At 42.8% G+C, this 20,845-nt stretch overlaps 1 protein-coding gene across 5 annotated transcripts in view; it reads right to left on the bottom strand.

Annotated features, from left to right (window-relative positions):
• APBA1 (amyloid beta precursor protein binding family A member 1) overlaps nucleotides 1–20,845 on the bottom strand; it is a 250,818-nt gene that overhangs the window by 45,312 nt on the left and 184,661 nt on the right. For all 5 annotated transcript variants that reach the window (XM_049770936.1, XM_049770935.1, XM_049770937.1 and 2 more), the window contains exon 2: nucleotides 12,132–13,358. In XM_049770936.1, the coding sequence (XP_049626893.1) occupies nucleotides 12,132–13,283 (1,152 nt within the window). In that variant the 5' untranslated portion in view covers nucleotides 13,284–13,358. The remainder of the gene's footprint in view (nucleotides 1–12,131; nucleotides 13,359–20,845) is intronic.

The following is a 20,845-nucleotide window of genomic DNA, read 5'->3' as shown; positions in this document are numbered from 1 at the left end:
ACAGCTAAGATGATGGTCCTCTGTATCCAATCTCTGAAGGATCAGTCCTATCACAAGCATCTGGGCTATGAAGCAAAGTTTTACCAGAGATCCTGGCTGACTACAGGCCACTGATCTTGTTGCCAGAGTAAAGGACTAGCTGAGCCATGCCAGCTCCCATCCACAGAAATGATGAAGCTCATTGTTTCCTGCCACCATGTGAGGGGCAATCTGTTCTGCCCTGTTCAGTGGCTGAGCCATTCCATGGGGCTTCAGAAGAAAGCCCCAGTGCAGAGGTTGCTGGAATGTCTCATCATGGGTTGATGATAATTGGCTGGGATGGCAGCAAGGTCTGAACCTGCACCCTGAAGTCAATTTAATCCATTTGCATCTATATCTCGGCAGTCTGCTAGATCCCAGGTGTCTTGCAGTCAAGACTGATCTATACGGAGGAATAATATAGAAAAATATTGGTAGTATGGATAGGTGACTAATTGTGAGAGAGGCATTTAAATTTCTGACTTGGACAGGAGGTAGAAGCTCTTTGGTTCATAGACAAAATGAAGGCCAGAATTTGTTTTACACACAATATCTTAGGTAGCCTCTATGTGTTAGGAAGAAGTCCATGACTCCATCAGAGCCATTTTCATCTACCTGTCATCTAAGTAGAGAGAACTTGGTGATTCTCTGGATGAAAACCCAGTGGATGGATAATCCTGCCATTCTCCCTTATATAAGCAGCCTGAGGCCAAGAAGAAGTGGAAGGTTGGTTTACCACCAACACCATATCCTCTCACACAGCAGGGCAAAAGAATAAGATAGGGGTGTGAAATCATTTTCAGGCTAATGGACACAAAATGAAGTGAAGTATCTAATGACAGATTTCCCCCTCCTCATGCCTGAGACAGCAAGCTCTAGTCAGAATTCCCTGGTTCAGTCAGGCCTCAAGGGAACACATCTTTATTTTAAAGTCTAACTTCTTGTTTGGGGCTTCGTCCTTGTACCCAGAGTACTTGGGAAAGTGATGGCTGATCAGAACTCCTTTAGCTGTGCATGGTCTCAAGAAAATCTTTCAGAATGCTACCACCAACAAAGCAGCCAAATTGAGGTTTTTTTTTTCCCTTTACCCTTGTAAACTTGACTATAGAACCGCAAGGTCAACAGGAGAAGATGCTGCTAACAAGTCTTAATGAATTAGCAAGTGCATTTGACCTTGGTCAATAGTTGCCAAGCAACGGCGCCCCTTTCCCGTTCCCCTCAAATCCCACAGATAATGCTGGAGAAAGCCGACACTCTGATATTGTGTGGAAGGTATTATGTTGGATGTTGAACTTAGGGATCCTTATCATGAATAGTATTATAATCACGGTGTTTAAAAACACCATGCAATCTAATTTGGAATTTAAGGGAGAAAAAGGGAGATGACTGGGAGGGGATAGAGGAAGAAGGAATAGAGGAATGGGAAAGGTTTTGTCAAGGGAACAATAAGTTCAGATAAAGCCAGGAAGTTTGCCCACCCTCATTACATTATCTTCCTCAAATTACAAAATAAAAAATAAAAGGAAGTACACATGATGGTACTGGTGTTAGTATCAGGCCTCAGGTCCCAGCATTCTGAAATCTCTGCACAGTGAGAGAGGCAGGATCCTGACTACCATAGTGCCATAGTGTTAGTGCAGCATATTTTCTACACTGGGTCTTTGGAGTATATGTGTGTGGGGATGGGGATTGTCCCAATTAAAGGAAAATGCTGGGCGAGGGAGTGCAAAGTGTCGCTGTCTAGATTCAAACAAAACCCTATAAGAACCTTATAAGCTGGGATCAGTGAGGCCACAGAAAGGATCTCAGAGCTAGATTTATGTGTGTGTGTGTGTGGGGGGGGAGAATAGAGGGAAACACAAGATCAGGAAGGGGTGTTTAAGTCGCCTAATTCAACATTTGCCTGAATGGTGAGCTTTTACTTCATAATGCAATTCACATACCACTAAGACTACATTTTTCCATAGCAGACCCAGGATCAATTAAACCATTTTTCTCTCTGCATTTTAGGAAGTAAAATCCAGTCGAAAATCTGGTGACACCTATTACAGTTAAGAAAACAGAAGCTGAAGAAAGTAAATAGCAATGTGATATATCTGCAGCAAGTTGAAGACAGGATGAAGATGAATACTTGCTGAACATCAAATTCTGAGTGACTTGCTCAGAGGTCTAAAAGGAGGTCAAGACATGAGGCCAATAACAGACTAACAAGGGAATGAGAGAGACAGCAGGTTCACACCTGGGAGGTGAGCAGAAAAGAAGGAGCAATGAACTAAGTGTTAAGCTACTGCCTAGGGTTTAAGTCAGTGTTGACTAATTCTTACTGGGCCTCAGAAAAACTGATAACAAGAACAAGCTGCCTGTAGACTCTGGTCAGGAAATGTAGAATCTTTGGTTTTATGTGTTTGGTTGCCCATACCCAAAGGGCTCACACCCAAAAGGACCACTCCTAGTGGGGTTCAGGGAACCATATATGTGGCACCATATGTGGTACCAGGATCAAACTTGGGTCAGCTATATGTAAGGCAAGTACCATGCCCTATGTCCTATCTCTTCAGCCATGGATCTGAATTTAGGATCCAATCAGGAGTAGGATGGCTCTGTGATCAAGAATGACCCCTGACAGTGCTTGAGGGACTTATGAGCCATATGCCAGGGATTTGAGCCAAGGTGGCTGCATGCAAGGCAAAAGCCTTAACCCCTGTACTATCTCAGCCAGACTGTGATCCATTTAAGAGTCAAAATTTACTGCACTGATGGGAATATGATCGAGGTGGTGAGGAGAGACAGTGCAGAATCTGGGGTGGGTGAAGCCTGGACAATCAGGAATGTTAAGTGCAAGATCAGTAAATGAGGTGAGACCAGGCCATAGGGATTATTAATCACTTATACATCAAGGGGGCCCTTCCATCTTGGCACACTAGGATTTACATTAGAAAATCATCTGTGGGTGAAGTGGAAGAATTCTTTGTCTTTGCCCTCAAACAAATGGATTCATGGTCCCAGCAGTCTCTTGAGATTCTGAAATGTGGCTGAACCTGAGAAGGCCAGGCAGAGTTCACTGAGTAGCAGAACCTATCTCCTTTCTGGCTCCAAGTCACCTCACTTCATTCCCAGCCATATTCAGCATTTGGTGATCTACCAGCAGGAGCTGTCTGCTAAAGAGGTCACCAGACATGCCAAGTGGGCAGTTGAGAGCCTGCTATCTCAAGATGGAAAACAGCAGGAGAAGAGACGTGCTGGTTGAATTCTTCGGAGGGAAAGATATGGTCTTTGTCTAAATAAAATAACAACCTCTCTATGGAAGCTCTCAAGAAAATGGTCAGTGAAAATTGTGTTTCAAAGAAAGTAGATGAAGAAACATTTTTGTATTAGGAACATGTTACCAGTTAAAGTCATTACGAGAGTATTTCTAATTTTAAAGAGGATTCCATTTACAGATAAATCACATTTGATAATTCCCTAGGCCTACATGGGCACAGGATTTAATTAGGTTACATATGAAATTCAATTATCTATGATATATCTATTCTTTTCTGCAATGTCTTCCTTTCTCATACAGCACAGCCCACTTATCATAGAAAATATCAAGATTTCCCAGTTGGGAGAGTCAACACAATTTTTCTAAAAACTCCTGGGGCGTTTTTTGAGCCTCAAGTTAATAACAGACACACAAATGGGGGCCCTCTGTAGAAAGTTCTATCTAGAAACTGATAACGAATTCTTTACTAGGTAAATCACCCAAGTACATTCCCCCAACCCAGAGTCATTTCCTGGCACAGTTTCACATGTTTACCAACAGATGAGACCATCCATTAATGAAAGGCTGAGAAATATTCCTCTGGGAAGTGAGAGCAAGAGAAAAAAAATTGAAGCTCGAGTCTTAATAAAGCACAAATCAACCTTTCCTACCACCTTTTTTTGACTCTACAGAACACAAAATGATTGGAAACTGCTTTCTGCACCAAATCAGTAGACCTGCATGTTTCCACCTCAGTATGGTGGCACCGGGTTTCTTGGGGGAGACACAATGAGGCCCCACAGGCAGGGGCTGCCTGGAGCTGAAATGTGGTGAAACTCTAATGTCAAAATCATCAAGGCTATAAAGGAGGGTAATCATCAACCAGGGAGGAAAGATCAAAAACATACTGCCCTACTTCTTTAGTGTAGTAGTATCATCAAAACAAATGATATGCTCTCTAAAAAGGATTTCAAGATCAAGCTCTTTATATTTTGAACTTGTAACAATAAGATCATGGTAGTTTTAAAAAAAATTACCCAGGTCACATGAGATCTACAATAATAAAACATTAACTTATTGTTCCTGACTCTTTTTTTTTTGTTTGTTTTTGAGCCACAGTGGTAATCAGGGTTACTCCTGGCTCTGTGCTCAGAAATCACTCCTGGAAGGCTTGGGAGACCATATGGGATGCTGGGGATCGAATTCGGATCAGCTGCACACAAGGGCCTATTTGTTGTGCTATCAAGTTCCTAACGTAAGTTCTCTGTGACTCAGTGACTCAATGCATTGCTCTCCACTGACAGAGATGAGGCAATTCACTGCTGAACTAAAGTTACAGAATGAATAGATGAGGTCTCTTAAAAACATTTCATTTTAAAAGTAAAACCATTAACCTGAATATGTGCAGCCCCAGGAGAAATCAACATTGTCACACCTGACCTTAGCTCGTATCACCCCCACAGCAGTTATTAGTGAGTATTCCTGCCTCTTTCCTTCTCATGTGGAGTCAGTGGTACCCAGATTCCAGACCCATTATTAGGCCCCCAGCTTCAAAATTTTCAGGCTTTTCCATTTTCAAAGATCCACTTACCAGTTAGTACTCTTCAACTTAACCCATATTGTGTGACCTATGTCTTTGTACTTTCCTGTGTGTGTTCTAAGTCAAATGCAAGAACTCACACCTACATTCACAGACTCAGCATGAACTTAAAATGAAAACACTCAGAATATATCTCTTCCCAGATAACAGATAATAGAGCAGTCCATACAGATGTGCTTTCTTTCTTTTCTTCTTCCTAGGTGAACTAGTTATTCCAATCAGTCATTTCATACAATCAAAATAGATAATGGTGGGACTGGAGTGGCCCACCTGGGTTCGATCTTCTGCAGCCCCTGTGTGGTCTCCCAAGCACCACCAGGAGTAATTTCTGAGTTCAGAGCCAGAAGTGATACCTGGGCATGGCTGGGTGTGGCCCACCCCCCCAAAAAAAACCCCCAAATCGCAAAAGAACAGATTAATAATGGGATAGTTGGGGGTAGGAGATAGCAAGTTAAATGAAACTTATCTCCATTCCCCTCCTTACTACCTCAGGTTGCCAGGCAGGCCCTTGCTCTAGGAGAGTGGAGATCTCACACTTGTGTAAGAGGCTTTGCTGGTGATTAAGAAAAGCCAAGAAACAACAAAAGTCAAATCAAAATGATTAAAGACCTTAATATCAGACCTGAAACTATAAGGTACATAGAGGAAAAAAACAGGCAAAACACTCCATGACATTGAGACTAAAGGCATCTTCAAGGAGGAAACACCACTGTCCAAATAAGTGAAAGCAGAGATAAACAATGGGATTACATTAAACTGAGATGCTTTTGCACTTCAAAGGTAACAGTGACTAGAATACAAGGGCTACCCAAGAAATGGGAGAAACTATTTCCCCACAATTCATCAGACAAGAGTCATCTTAGATATACAAGGTACTGACAGAACTCAACAAGAAAAAAAAATATAACCCCATCAAAAAATGGTGAGAAGAAATTAACAGACATTTCCTTTAAGAAGAAATACAGATGGCCAAAAGGCACATGAAAAAATGCTCAGGGGAGATATAAATAAAAACAACAATGAGGTACCATCTCACATCACAGAGACTGACACACATCACAAAGAACAAGAACAAGTAGTGCTGGCATGGATACAAGGAGTAAGAAACTCAGTTCATTCAGTGCTGGTGGGAATGCCATCTAGTCTAGTCTTTCTGGCAAACAATATGGATACTCCTCAAAAAACTGGAAATTAAGCTCCCGTATGATCCAGCAATACCACCTGAAAGAATATACTCTAGGAATACAAAACAAAATACAAAAATGCATTCTGCATGTCTGTTTGTCGCAGCACTATTTACAATAGCCAAAATCTGGAAACAACCCAGGTGCCTTACAACAGATGATGAGTGGTTAAAGCAATTGTGGTACATCTACACAATGAACTGCTATGTATTCATTAGGAAAAATGAAGTCATGAAATTTACCTATGCATGATGGATATGGAGATTATTATGCTGAGTGAAATGAGTCAGACAGAGAGAGATAGACATTGAATAGTCTCACTCATCTGTGTGATGAAATATAAATAAAAGAAAAGAAAAATAAAGACAGTCTGGTAATAATATCTAGAGACAATAGACATGATGAGGGCCAGGAGGACCAGCCCATAATATGAAGCTTGCCACAAAGAGCAGTGAATTCCTCTGACAACTATCATGATAATCATCGTTGGAATGGATAGCTCTGGACAAGAACTGAGTGCTGAAAGGTGATAAAGTGATATGCATAGCATACCCTTATTGATCAGAGAGAGAGAGAGAAAGAGAGAGAAAGAGAGAGAGAGAGAGAGAGAAAGAGAGAGAAGCAGAATGCCTATTCCAGAGACAGCAGGGGATAGAAGGAGTGGTAGTGTGAATTGGAGGACATTGGTGGCAGGAAAGTTGCATTGGTAAAGGTCAGTGTACATTTTATAACTGAAACCCAACTATAAACATTTCCTTAACCACGGTGCTTAAATAAAGAAACCATCATCATCATCATCATCATCATCATCATCATCATCATCATCAATCATTGTTTTTGAGTCACACCCAGCAGTGCTCAGGGGTTACTTCTGGCTCTTTGCTTAGAAATCACTCCTGACAGGCATAGGGGACCATATGGGATGCTGGAATTCGAATCACTGTCTGTCCTAAATCGATTGTGTGCAAGGAAAATTCCCTACCGCTGTGCTATCTCTCCAGCCAAGAAATTATTATTATTTTTGATAAAAAGAAAATCCAAGAGAAAGGGAGCTGCTGGTGTACAGTCTTAGAGAGGAAACGGGTTACAGAGAATCAGGCCCCGACCAGGAGAAAAAAAGGACAGGGTTCCATTTGCAGATCAGAAGAATGTACACTGGGCTGAGAGAATATAGGATGAATATCATTGTCCATGAAGAATCGGGACCTATTCACCTGAATGTACAATAAATTTTAATTTCTTAGGCATCTGAGTGTATGCAAATCTTTCATACAATTCTCAAGAACCCACAAGCTCAGGAATAAATTCACTTTCACAGTAACACTGTCAAAGATGCAACAAAAGAAGACCCTCCTTATAAAACAGGGTCTGCCAGACACAAAGCAACCCATACATTTAAAAAGCTTAAAATGAACTGAAGGGAAATTTTATTTGTGTGTTTTTGTTAAACTTTTGTCGTTTTTGCTTGGTTTGGATTTTGAGTCACATTGGGATGTGCTTGGGGTTTACTCCTGGATTTTAATCAGGGATCATTTCTGGATGCTTAAGAAACTAAGTGGGATGCCAGGGATTGAACTTGGGTCAGCTGTTTGCAAGACAAAAGTGTCCTACCTTCTGTATTATCACTCTGGATCCATAATACTTTCTTTCTTTTCTTTTTTTTCCAGCACCAGGGATCTAACATAGGGCCTTATACATGCAAGAGAGTGGTCCTGACTCTACAGACATTTTAAAACAAAAATTTTCTGCTTTATGTAAGCTACGCATTATCTAGGACACCCAAATGCACCAACTTCCTAGTATCAACCTGCTGTGATGTGTCTACCTTTTGAATGAAATATTGAGCCAGGTGAAGTTCAGATTTCTGAGCCCAGAAGAATCAAGAAAAGCTCTGGTCCTTGTGTGGGCTGTACTCTGGGTTCATCGTGAGTCTATAGGAATACTGTGATTTTTACACTGGTTGGTCAAGAAGCTAGAAACATGCTAGAGCTTCATTCAGAAAGAGCAAAAGCCAGCATCTGGTTACCCCACCCCACACCAGCCTGTCCTCTCACGGCTTCCCAGGTTCAAATAAGAGTGCAGAGCTTAGGGTCTTGCCAGCTCCTTACCTTTTTAAAAACCTGCTCCAATTCCACTTTATCTCCAAAAATGCCTGTTTCATCCCTTTCAGTTAGGAAGACCCCAGACAGCTTGGGTGTGGCAGTGGGTGGTGGGGGAGAAACTACACTAGGATTGCTTTACACTGTCTGCCTGGGAAGCCTGGGAAGTAGGAGAGATGCTAAGCCAATGCTGCCCCTTGCTGGTGAGGGTGTCGATTCTTTTCCAATAAATTTACATCTGGCAAAGTGTTTTTCAGTTTTGTTCCTTTTCTTTTCTCTTTGAAAATTTTAGAGCAATTTGCGGGGAGGGTGGGAGCTGGGTAAGAAAAAGCGAGAATGGACTGATCTGAGGCTTGCACTTTTGGAGGCTGCGACAACCTCTATCTGGGAGAAGCTGCTAGTTATATTTAACTTGCTCTGATTGAGCCAAAGTGGAACCCTAAAAGCTCTTTCTTATTGTTAAGATCCAAAGGCCCCCGCTGACAGCACCAGGCAATGGAGACTGAGCAGTAGCCCGCCTCAGTTTCTTGGGACTTCATCACCATTCTAAACCAGTACTCCCAAAATGTCTTCCCACCATTTGCTGTACATGCAATATGTGTTTTTTTCTATGCTCCTCAATTGCTCTGCCTGACATTCTCTCATGAATATGTAAGAGTTCCTTGAAAACTACTAGAATACTTATAAATTGTTACATCACTCTCTGTGTTGGGCATAACACCAAACTCCTAACTCTCTCTCTTTGAAACTGTTCTCCAGTCCTTGCCATGGACATCCTTCCCAACTGAACTGTTTTCCCTGCCAATAAAGTCCCTCTTTTATATTCAGCTGTTCCCGTGCCTTTTTCTAGGACAGCACAGCCTTTCCTTAAAGTGCCGGCAACGTAATCAGCTAACAGCAATTGCTAAAGAAGAGGTGAATGTTACCTTTCTGATTTGTACAGATTTTTCCATAAAAATGAAATGAACAAACAGTCCAATAATGGTTTCTCACTCCTAAAGGCACACTAAGGCAATAGTCCATGCAATGAAAGGCAGAATTAAATAAAACTGCATTTAACCTCTTGACCCTTTTTTTCACTAGAAGCACCAACATTTTAAAGAAAATTACTTAAGAATTATTCAAGTGAATTGAAAAGTGAGAAATAAGGCTGAAAGAATTTTGTACTAAGGGAGGAGAGCAAAGGTTAGTCTTCTTGATTTAATCTGAAACTATTATGACACACACACACACATACAAAATACTATGATGCCCAAATCTGTTACCAAATATCTTAGATACTTCAAAAAGAAAAATAAGATCAAAAGGGGCTGCAATAGCTTTCCTTTAAAAAATTTTTTTGTTGTTGTTGTTTTTGGGTACATCAGCAGTACTCAGGATTTACTGCTGTTCTGTGCTTAGGGGTTACTCATGGAGGTTCGAGAGGCACCATTTGCAATACCAGGGATTGAACGTAGGACAGCTGCATGCCAGGCAAAGACCCTGGCTGCTTTATTATGTCTTGGGTCCCAGCTTTTCCACCCCCTTTCAGAAAGAAGCTGACTATAGTTAAAAGCAAAAACACAGGTGGGGAAAAACACAATATATTAATGTTCTCTGTACTCCTAGTTCATAGCAACACTATTTACAATAGCCAGAATCTGGAAACAATCCAGATGCCCAACAATAGATGAGTGGCTCAAGAAACTGTGGTACATCTATACATTAAAATACTATGCAGCTGTTAGAAGAAATGAAGTCATGGAAATTTGTTTATATGAATTGATTTGGAGACTATTATGTTGAGTGAAATAAGGGAGAGGAAGAGAGATAAGCACAGAATAGTCTAACTCATATGTGGGATTTAAGAAAAATAAAAGACAGTATAATAATATCACCCAGAGACATCAGAGATAAGGGCTGGAAGGACCAGCCCATGATAACAAGCTTATCACAAAGAGTGATAAGTGCAGTTAGAGAAATAACTAACAGCTACTATGACAATGATAGAGAAATACAATGCCTGTCTTGAAGACAGGCAGGGGATGGGCTGAGGTAGGAAATGGGGAGACATTGGTGGTGGGGAAAGTTGCACTAGTGAAGGAGGGTGTACATTTTATGACTGAAACCAAATTATGAACATGTTTGTAACCATTGTGCTGAAATAAAGAAATAATTAAAAAAATAATAATAATTGGGAGAAACAATATAAGGTTAAGTCAGTAGACTTGCATATGGCTGACCCTGGTTCAATCTCTGGCATCGGATATGCTTCCCCAGAGCACTGCCAGGAGATATCCCTAAGCATAACCTACAGTAGACCCTGAGCAGCCCACTGGGGATAGGTCCCAAATCCAAAAGAATTAAAAAGAAATTCCAGCACAACTTTAAAAGTAGTGCTGGGGATCAAACCCTGGTCAGTCGCGTGCAAAGCAAGCATCTATGTACTATACTATTACTCATGTCCTCAGAATGAGTTTCTTAATTTCCTGCAAAGAGATCATACAACTCTTTAAAGGTTCACAATTCTTTAAAGACTGGTTCTGAAATTGTGATCCAGCTGCATCCCTTGGCTAGTTAGGGGCAAGGGTAAACTGTGAGCGAAGAAAACCGTGACAGTTACAGATAGTCCCCACCTTCAGGACTCTACACAGGTTTTTCTGTTTGTTTGTTTGTTGTTGTTGTTGTTTTTGGGTCACATCCGGCAGCGCTCAGGAGTTTCTCCTGGCTCTCTGCTCAGAAATCGCTCCTGGCAGGCTCGGGGGGCCATATGGGATGCTGAGATTTGAACCACCGTCTTCTGCATGCAAAGCAAATGCCCTGCCTCCATGCGATCTCTCTGACCCCTACCCTACACAGTTTACAAAAACCCCCGAGGTCCTGGATGTCTAGCTAAGATTCACTGCGCCCTGTAGTGTACCCAGGACAGACTTTCCAAATCCCCATTCTAGGGGTCAGAGATAGGGGGATGCTAGCCTGACATACAGCAGATCTCTGGAAACCCAAGAATGGCCCTCTCAGAACCACCAGGAGTAATTTGAGATTTCAGAGCCAGGAGTAACACATGAGCATTGGTGGGTGAGCATAGGAGCCAAATCCTCCTACTTGCCTTACTAGTGACTCATTAAATTGTTGCAAAGTCCTATATATCACCAGCCTTCCTCCAGATCCCAAACTTTGGTCAGAACACACCCCTCCTCAAAGCCCTTCCCAGACAATGGATTTAGATAGACTCTCCTGCCAGGCATTCAAAATTTGGCTTTCATCCCACTTCCTCACACCATGTTTCCAGCATTGTTCATCCTCTCCTTTAAACAACCTTTACTTGGGGGCGACTGGAGAGATAGTACAGGTGGTTAGAACCAGGTTTGATCCTCAGCATCCCATATGGTTCCTTGAGCTCCGACAGTCCTGGGCACAGAGCCAGGACTAAGACCTAGCGCGAAATCAGATGGGATGTCGCTTCACCACCCCCCCCCCAAACCCCAACCCATTCTTTATTTTTATTTTATTGGCCCAATCTAAAAGGTCTTTGCTGACTAGAGTCAGAGCAGCTATCACAACAGTCCCTAGTTATTGCTGTACCCTTCACTCTTCTTTGCACGTTTCTAGTGGAGAAGAGGAAGAGGAGGTAGAGGAGGAGGAAGAAGAGGAAGAAGGAGAAGAAGGAAGAGGTGGGGAGGAGGAGGAAGAGGAGGAGGTCTCAGACAATATTCCAGACTTTAGGAACGTTTATCGCTGGGCAAGGCACCTCGAATACGATGTCCAAACAAGGACCCTAGCTGCAATTACAGCACCTGGTCTATGGGTCTAAACAGGACATTCAAGGCCCTCAACTTTCCCGTCTGGGCTTCACTCGTGGAAGCTTCAGGGGTGCTTCATCCGAGGGGTGGACGCCCTTAGCATTTAGCTTCCCGTCATTTTCTCAAGACAGATCAGATCACACAGCAGCCGACCCCCCCCCCCCCTCTGGCGTGAGTGGGGCTGAGCCAAACGCGCGCAATACTCACATCTTCATCTGCCGGCCTCTGGTCCTCACAGTCCCTGGTGGGGCTGATGTCCTGGCGCATGACCCAGATGGGTTCTTTGGGCTCGTCGGGCGTGTAAGGCGAACGGATGGTCCTGGTTTTCACCTCCTCGATGGCCTCTTTGATGTCCTTGATAGCCAGCGAGATGGCATCCCTCTTCTCCTTGCTGTAGCGCTGCTGCACCGCCTCGCCACCTCCGCTGCCACTGCCAGCCGTGGCCCTTTGCCCGGAGGGCGCCTGCAAGCCGGGGCTGTCGGGGCGGCCGCCGCCCGGAGTGGGGGCGCGCTCCAGGTCCTGCTCGGCCTCGGGCATGTCCTCTTGGGCCGCCTGGTCCAGGCTGTGCGAGCTCATGCTCTGCTTGACCTCGGCCACGATCTGGTCGATGTCCTCCTCCTGCTCGTAGCTGTCCATGCGCGGGTAGGGCGCGAACTCGGCCTCCTTCTCGGGGCTGTCGGACTCGCCGTCCGAGCGCTCGTCGTAGTGATGCAGCCGCGCGCCCAGCGCCTCGTCGCGCTCCCGCTCCTGCTCGTAGCGCCGCAGCCCGTCGCGGTCGCGGCCGTGGCCGTCCAGCTCGGGCGCCTCCCCGATCTCCTCGTACACGTGCTCCTGCAGCCCCCCGTAGTCCGCGTAGGGCTCGGCGTAGGGCTCGTCGTCCCCGCGGGGGAAGAGCCGGTGCGTGTAGACGTAGCCCGAGTACGCGGCGTTCACGGCCTCCTCGTGCTCCAGCGAGTGGAAGTGCAGGTGGTTGGGCAGCGCCTGGCGCTGCGTGGCCTCGGCGTGCTCGGCCTCGGCGTGCTCCGTGTACTCCTCGGCCTCGGGCCGGTACTGCACCGCGTACGCGTTCTCATCCTCCGGGTCCTGGGCGGCGATCACGTCGCCCTCGGCCGTGTCCGTGTGGTTGTGGAAGCCGCTCTCGGTGCTGGCGGAGCGGGCCAGGCACTCCCGGCCTTCCTCCTCCTCCGGCGGGGCAGGCGCGCGGAGGTCCTCGACGGCGCGACCCTCCTGCGGCGGCTGCGGCTGTTCCTCCTCCACCTCGGGGTGCTCCAGGTCGGCCTCCACCGACTCGTTCACCTCCCCGCCGGCCACCACCTCCTCGGTCACCTCCACCTCCACGGAGCCCTCCGAGTGGCTCATGGTGGGCGTCGGGGACGGGGCTTGGAGAAGAGGGGGCCTGGCCGCTTCACTGAGCTCTCATTTTGCGCCACCTGGCTGGAAAAGAAAAACACAAGAGTGGGAGGAGCTGTTAGCGTGGTTTTAACTAGAGCTGGAAAGCCATCAGCCATTGATCCTGGAGGAATCTGGGTCAATTAAAAAAGAAAGACAGAGAGAAAAGGTTGCAAATCTCTGCTAGGTCTCACAGCACATGCATCGCCTTTTCTTCCTGGTGCTCTTAGATTTGTGATTACGCATCGACTTGCCTAATTGCTGACTCGATTTCTTCCCCACTCACTCACTCACTCTAGATGGAAACCCTTAGCATTTTGTTCTCTACCTTGCTTACTGTTCGGGTTCTATTTCTGATAGATTGGAGGCTACTAAATTTGAATGGGCCAATTGGCACATTTGCCATCTGCTAAAGAATAAATCTCTCGAAATTAAGCGGGGATCCATTTCAAGATAGAAACGGCTCTTGAAATGCACTTTCAAGGAAAAAGATCATCTTGAGCTAGCTATAGCTATCTGAAAAGTGGCTACCAGCCATCAATGGGTTCTTGTCCTGTCATTAATGGCTCCATTAACAATAGCAAGAGGTAGTAAAAAAAAAAAAAACAAAAAACAAAAAAACAAAACAAACAAACAAACAAAAAAAACAATAGCAAGAGGCTCAGTTTTCTGGACCTCCACGTGAGAGTGGACTGATTTAATACAGAAGGTTGTTAACAGCTATTAATTTTACTGGTACTTGAAAACTAAATAAGTTTGGGACATGCTGAGTTGGAGTTGACTTTTTCTTTTCTTTCCTTTTTTTAAAAATGTAATTACTTTAAGCACAAAATTATTTTTTACAAAATTGTTCATGGTTGAGTTTCAGTCATAGCATGTATACAACCCTTCACTAGCACACAGTTCCTGCAACCAGTTCCCCAGTTTCCCTCCCCTCTCCCCTTCCTGCCTTGGGGTAACCTCTCTCTCTCTCTCTCTCTCTCTCTCTCTCTCTCTCTCTCTCTCTCTCTCCTTTTTTGACACTATGGTTTGCACTATTGCTAATAAAGGGATACCGTGCATACCACTTTATCCCCTATCAGCACCCATTTCTTGTCCAGAGTGATCAATTCCAATTTCAACTATCATTGTTACAGTGAACCATTCATTACCCTAGGACCCCCAAATCATCATGCAGAAAAATTCTCTGCATTCCTATGTTTGTTGAAGCACTATTTACAATATCCAGAATCTGGAAACAACCCATGGCCCAAGAACAGATGAGTGGCTAAAGAAACTGGTACACAATGTAGTATTATACAGCTGTTAGAAAAAATGAAGTTGGGGCCGGCGAGGTGGCCCTAGAGGTAAGATGTCTGCCTTGCAAGTGCTAGCCAAGGAAGGACCGATGTTCGATCCCCCAGTGTCCCATATGGTACCCTCCAAGCCAGGGGCAATTTCTAGCGCTTAGCCAGGAGTAACCCCTGAGCATCAAACGGGTGTGGCCTCAAAAACCAAAAAGAAAAAAAAAGAAAAAAATGAACTTATGATATTTGCTTTACATGGATGGATATTAAATTATTATCTGAGTGAAATGAGTTAGAGGGTGAGGGATAGACATAGAATGATCTTAAAGGTTTATGGCATATAAGGAAAATAAAGACAGTATGGTAATAATATCTAGAAAATAGAGATGAGGATCAGGCAGAACAGTCCATGGTAAGAAGCTTGCCACAAAGAGTGATGAATGGAGTTGACTTTTTCATTGTGACTATTAAAGGAGAAAACATATAGGCTACTTGCAGGATTTTCTAAAGTGGGGTGTGTGCGTGCGTGCGTGTGTGTGTGTGTGTGTGTGTGTGTGTGTGTGTGTGTGTGTGTGTAAGAGATAATTCATGTAGAAGGAGCAAAAATGAAATAGAGGGAAGAAGCAGGCCCCAAAAGATTATACTAGCCATCTCCCAACCCCAAACTAGAATGAGCACTAGTGTTCCATTTATGTGTTTTTATACTTTGCATACATTTAAAAAGTATTATCATCTTCCATGGAGTTAATGATTGGTCTCATCTTCTTTTGCTGGATTGGAAGTAATATCCCCTTATTTGGACTTGAAGACTGTCTGAAACCTCTTACAAACACACAATTTCAGTTAACAAATAATCTGTCTCCATGCTATTAGAGGGACAGCTTATGACCCTGAGAATAAGGTAATATATGAATTTCCATAGCAACAAACAGTTATTGGCAAGGAGGGGTTTGCCTAGGAAGAGTACACATACACCCACAATATGTGTAAGTCTGGAGATGAATAGTTTTCATTTAAAAAGAAGGATGACAGTAAGAATGAAGGTATTCAATAAAAATGGTTTTCTTCAATGAGCTAGATTGTTGAGAAGTGCCTAGTAGAGAACCCAAAGGACATCAAGATCCCCTCACAAATCATCAACGCTTCTTAATACAATGCATCTATTTGCAAGAGTAACTCTAGAAGACAAATAAAGAAGACTGGGGTTAATTAAAGTGTAATCTTCTTGATTCATTTGGAAATTAAATGTAGTAATACATTTAGTAACTGAGATGGATAGATACTAGGCATTTCTCTTTCCTAAAATCATTTCCAGTATAAATAGGCTCACATGTCAGCAAAAGCCCTTTCATGCAGAACATCTTGTCTCAGCAAAATATTTTGTTTCCCTTGATATCCTTGTGCCTGAAATTGTGAAGCCTGTCTTGGCAGACAGTGTTGGTAATGATTTCAAAGCAAGTTGAGTACCAAACCCCAAGAGGGTTGCTGAATATCTAGATAGATGCCCACTAGAGTGAGGTATCTGTGGTCAGACCTCTGGGCTATGCCCTTGACTCTCTGCAGTTTAGATAACGAGGAGGGCAGGATATTTCCTCCAGTCATATCCCAATGCCTAGTTTCATTCTATTTTCTTGTTCAATTCTGTGCTCTGTGTTTATGGGTGAGGTTCACCCATAAATAGCTCCCTATTCATTTGCTGTTTGGTCTAGTCATTGAGAAACAATGGTAAGATACCAAAGAGAATAAAGTTGGGAATTTGTATTCTGTATTCTCTCTCTACAAGATCTCCTGGGATTGGTAATGAGCCTGTGTGAAGAGCAGAGTCCCTATCTTGAGACCTTTTCTACATTTTCACATGATACGTTTCATCTGTCCCATCAGGGTAATGGACCTCACAGAAACCCCACCTTTATAATTATCCCCTTTTCAATTTTCTGCCTCTCACCTAGTATGAGTTTTCCATTTCTGACTTAGATTCTAATTGAGTCTACTAAAAACATAATACTCATGTTGGTAGTTGAGAACAAATATAAATTAACAACTTTAAGTCATTTTAAAGACAAATGTAAGACAAATACTATAGGTATAGTAAAAACATTAAGATGCTTTTCACATTAGTGGAAATTCTGTACCAGGTCCTATTATGCCTTCTAGCCCCATACACTATCTCTCCAAAGGTGATGTGGCATTCAAAGGACTGACATAAAAGGTCTATAGAAGAAGCATCTGGAGCATACAAATTTGCCTGCCTGTGTGGCTGTGACTGGCTCTTCTCTCTTCTATCTCAAGGGCAGAGAACCTTGGATCTTTTTCTGCTTCACCTGTCTGTTAAACTGCAGTCTCAGATTTACTGAGTCTATCCAGCCCCAATTCTTTTGTTCTTTGTTCTTAACTCAAGGATTAGGATCTTTCCCATTATCTTTCATTCAGTGTTTTGGATTCTTCATTTACAGGTGGCCTTAATTTTGATCCCCCATTTTCTCATCACATTGGGCACTCAATTCTCTGGATCAATAATGCCAATAACTTGTCTAGATGGCCACTCAATGATGGTTGTCATCTCCTTGGAAAGGATTCAGTTGTTTTCTAGACTCAACTTCCTCATAGCCACACACTGAGAATTGAACTTGTCATCTAGTACTGGCCCAACAGAGGTTGGGGGAACCTGGCCTTTCTCAGTACATCTAGATATTAAATCAGGCCTCAAGCTCCAAAGCCAAGATACTTGAGAAATGCAGGTTTGGAAGCAAACACTAATGCAGGAAATAATCCACACATGTTAAGAGAGTGAAATGGTTCAGGAATTTCAACATATCAGCCTTCTGTTCCTAAGAAGCAGTCAGCTCGGGCCCGGAGAGATAGCACAGTGGTGTTTGCCTGGCAAGCAGCTGATCCAGGACCAAAGGTGGTTGGTTCGAATCCCGGTGTCCCATATGGTCCCCCGTGCCTGCCAGGAGCTATTTCTGAACAGACTGCCAGGAGTCACCCCTGAGCACCGCTGGGTGTGGCCCAAAAACCAAAAAAAAAAAAAAAAAAAAAAAAAAAAAGAAGCAGTCAGCTCAGTGGGGAAGTCAAGAAATGCAAGAAAGCATTTTCCTGAGACCCAGGTTATTAATTAGGAAGAATTAGACTACACCCAGAGGTGGAGATTAAGTTGTCTAAACACCAATCCAAGGTACTACATTCAAAGATGTTTCCAATTAATGAATAACAAGGCATATACTGAGTGGAAATGACATCTAATTAATCCCACACCTAGGTAGCTCTACTTAATATCTATTACATATTAATATACATATTAAATGTACATTACATTATATATTAATATATATTAAACCATTTCATTGGCTCACAACAACAGGGTTACTTTTTTGGGTGGTATTTGGAGAGTAAATTTGGACTACACCTAGGAGTAGCACCAACTTCAGAAGCTACTCCAGCAGGATCCAGAATCCAGCAGAATTCGTTGCATGCAAAGAAAGTGCCTTCACTCATGTATTGTCTCTGTAACCCTTCTGGATACTTTAATAAAAGCTATACTTGGAATAACTTTCAGAGTTAATTTATGAGAAAACCACTGTCAATATCTTATTGAAGGAGCCAGAGTATAAAACAGGTGTTAAGGCACTTGCCTTGTGTACTGCCAACATAGATTTGGTCCCAAATAACCAACAGGCATGACCCCTGAATACACTGCTGGGAGTATCCTCTGAGCTCTGCTGGGTGTGGCCCACACTACCTCACTAACCAAAATTATTGTCACATTTGATTATTTTTTAAATTCAGAGGATTATCTCCCACTTTGTTTACTAAAGTTGACTAGGAAGAGTGCTTGGTATTTTTCCATAGCACGTCCATTTCTAAGAGATCACCTCATCCTGTACTACATACACTTAATGAGGTACTTATAGGACAAAGTGGGCTCTAGACACTGCCTGAACATTTCACCTTTTTTTTATTCACTTACTATCTCTTTGAATTTGGATAATTTACAGCAGATGCTCAAATTCTAAAATTTCTCATGAGGAGAGTAACAATACCTTCAACATAGTTATTGGTTGATACAAGTTAATATGTATAAAAATAATTATAACATTGTCTGATTCATTATAAGCATTACTTTATATTTATTGTTATGTTTTACTTCATATATCACATCATATGGAAAACAGGCATGAAACTACTTTCAACTCATTTTGAGAGCTTGTTTGGAAGTTCTAGCAGAGGAGCCCAGAAACTCGTATACCCTCTACCAAAGAACAGTCCGTCTCTATTCGGGGAAGTTCCTCTTAGACCAAGCACGCAGCTTTGGGAGGGACACACATGGAGTGGTGAGGGAGGAAGGGCACCCACCTAGCCAGCCAAATCAGCCGAATCAACCTTGGTGAGCAATGGGGTGACAGATGTCGCAGCCAGATCACCTTCACACCCAACTTTTAGCCCATTTTGAAGTAAGGCTAGGTAAAAACCCATCAAATAACTACCACAAGTCTTGTATTATGGGTATAAAAGTCAGTATATGTGGCACTTTATATCCTAAGTTTCTAACCATCACCATAGCCTCAAAAGGAATTATTATACCAAGCAGCGAATTTTGGAGTGTGTGTGTGTGGGGAGGGGATGCTCCAAAATATTGCTCGGGAGACCTGGAACCATTCCTAGTTATGATATTCAGCCTAGTTGTGCAAGCCAGATGGTTCAATGCTTGGACCAGCAATGCAGTGCTGCTTGAGCCCAGCAGATCAGGGTCCAATAGAGTCATACTCAGATATGTGGAACACATGGTGCCAGAAAGAAAACTTGGAATCTAGTATATGCCTCTATGTATCTAGGGATAGCTCCCCTGAAGAAGAGATATGCTCTCTTGTGTTTCTGGACTTCCCCACTGAGCAGTCTGCTTCTTAGAAGCAGAAGGCTTATGTGTTGGAACTCCTGAACCTGCTTCACCCTCTTTACTGTGTGGATTTTCTGCAATCTAATGCATCAGAGATAGCTCTTTAACCTAGTGTCTAATTTTGAAGCAGAAGTTCAGACAAACAGATTAAATAACTTCTCCAAGGTCACCTAGAGCTAAAAGGGGTAAAGGTAGATCAGTTTGGTTATCACTGCTCATGTTCCTCCTATTACATCTCAGCAGTGGAAAGCAATACAATGGATTTTTTGAAAACAAACATCTACATTAGTGTCATTCCTTTTAGAGCAGTCACCTTGGCAGTCACTATACTTACATGTCCCAAGGGCACAGCCTTTACTCAGACTTTGTCCCTCCCATAGGGGAAATGATTTCAAGTCAAAATGATTTCAAGTCAAAGAAAATTAACTTTCAATATTCTGTAGTCACATCGAGTTATAGTTGAGTTTTACTCCCAAGATTACCAACTAGATTTAACAGCCACCTATACAAGAGTTGGCTAAATGCTATTTGATGTTGTTTAAATATCAAGAATAAAAATGGAACAAGCAATATTGGAGGTGGTGAGGTGCCAGAGATTGAATCAGGCCTCATTCATGACAGACAAACACTCAACCACTGAATTATATCCCAGTCCTGTAGCCATCAAGATTAGTAAAAAAAAGACTATCTAGTTCAAGTTTTGAACTCTACTACTAAAGATGGTTTTGAATTTTTTCTGGCCACTGGTCATAATTTTTACACAAGGTTTTATCCTTATATTGCAAGCAGAGGGACACAGACCATTTGGATGAATATATATATATATGAACATATATATATTCATCCAAATGGTCTACACCCAGTGATAGTCAGGGGTTACTCCTGGATCTGCCCTCAGAAATTGCTCCTGGCTTGGGAGACCATATGGGACGCTGGTCCGTCCTAGGCTAGCACGGGCAAGGCTAGATGCCTTACTACTTGTGCCACCACTCCGGCCCCCTTTGTTTTGGAATATATTTTATGTGATTATTATAAAATTAGGCTTCATACTTTCCTCTAACTTGAAGTCTGTTTAATTGTGCTCACTACGAATCAGGAAGGGAAAATTTGTTGACTTGGATTGTTCAGACAACCCAAAAGCCTTGATTACAACACAGCTTTTAAAAAAGGATAATTCTGATTGTATACAGACTTACTCATTGTCTACCTCTTTATCTAGTACTTTAATGATCAACCATTTATCTATCACTGATTCCAATAAATAAATGAAATACATACTACAATTAGAATTGTTAAAAGATGGTCCAGCTCTTCAGCTGTGTTAGTTTTCTTTACCTCACTACTTTATACTG

The sequence above is a fragment of the Suncus etruscus genome, chromosome 3, assembly GCF_024139225.1.
Source record: "Suncus etruscus isolate mSunEtr1 chromosome 3, mSunEtr1.pri.cur, whole genome shotgun sequence".
Classification (NCBI taxonomy): Eukaryota; Metazoa; Chordata; class Mammalia; order Eulipotyphla; family Soricidae; genus Suncus; species Suncus etruscus.
Note: the sequence above shows the minus strand (reverse complement) of the source record. Positions and strands in the feature narration are given on the sequence as shown.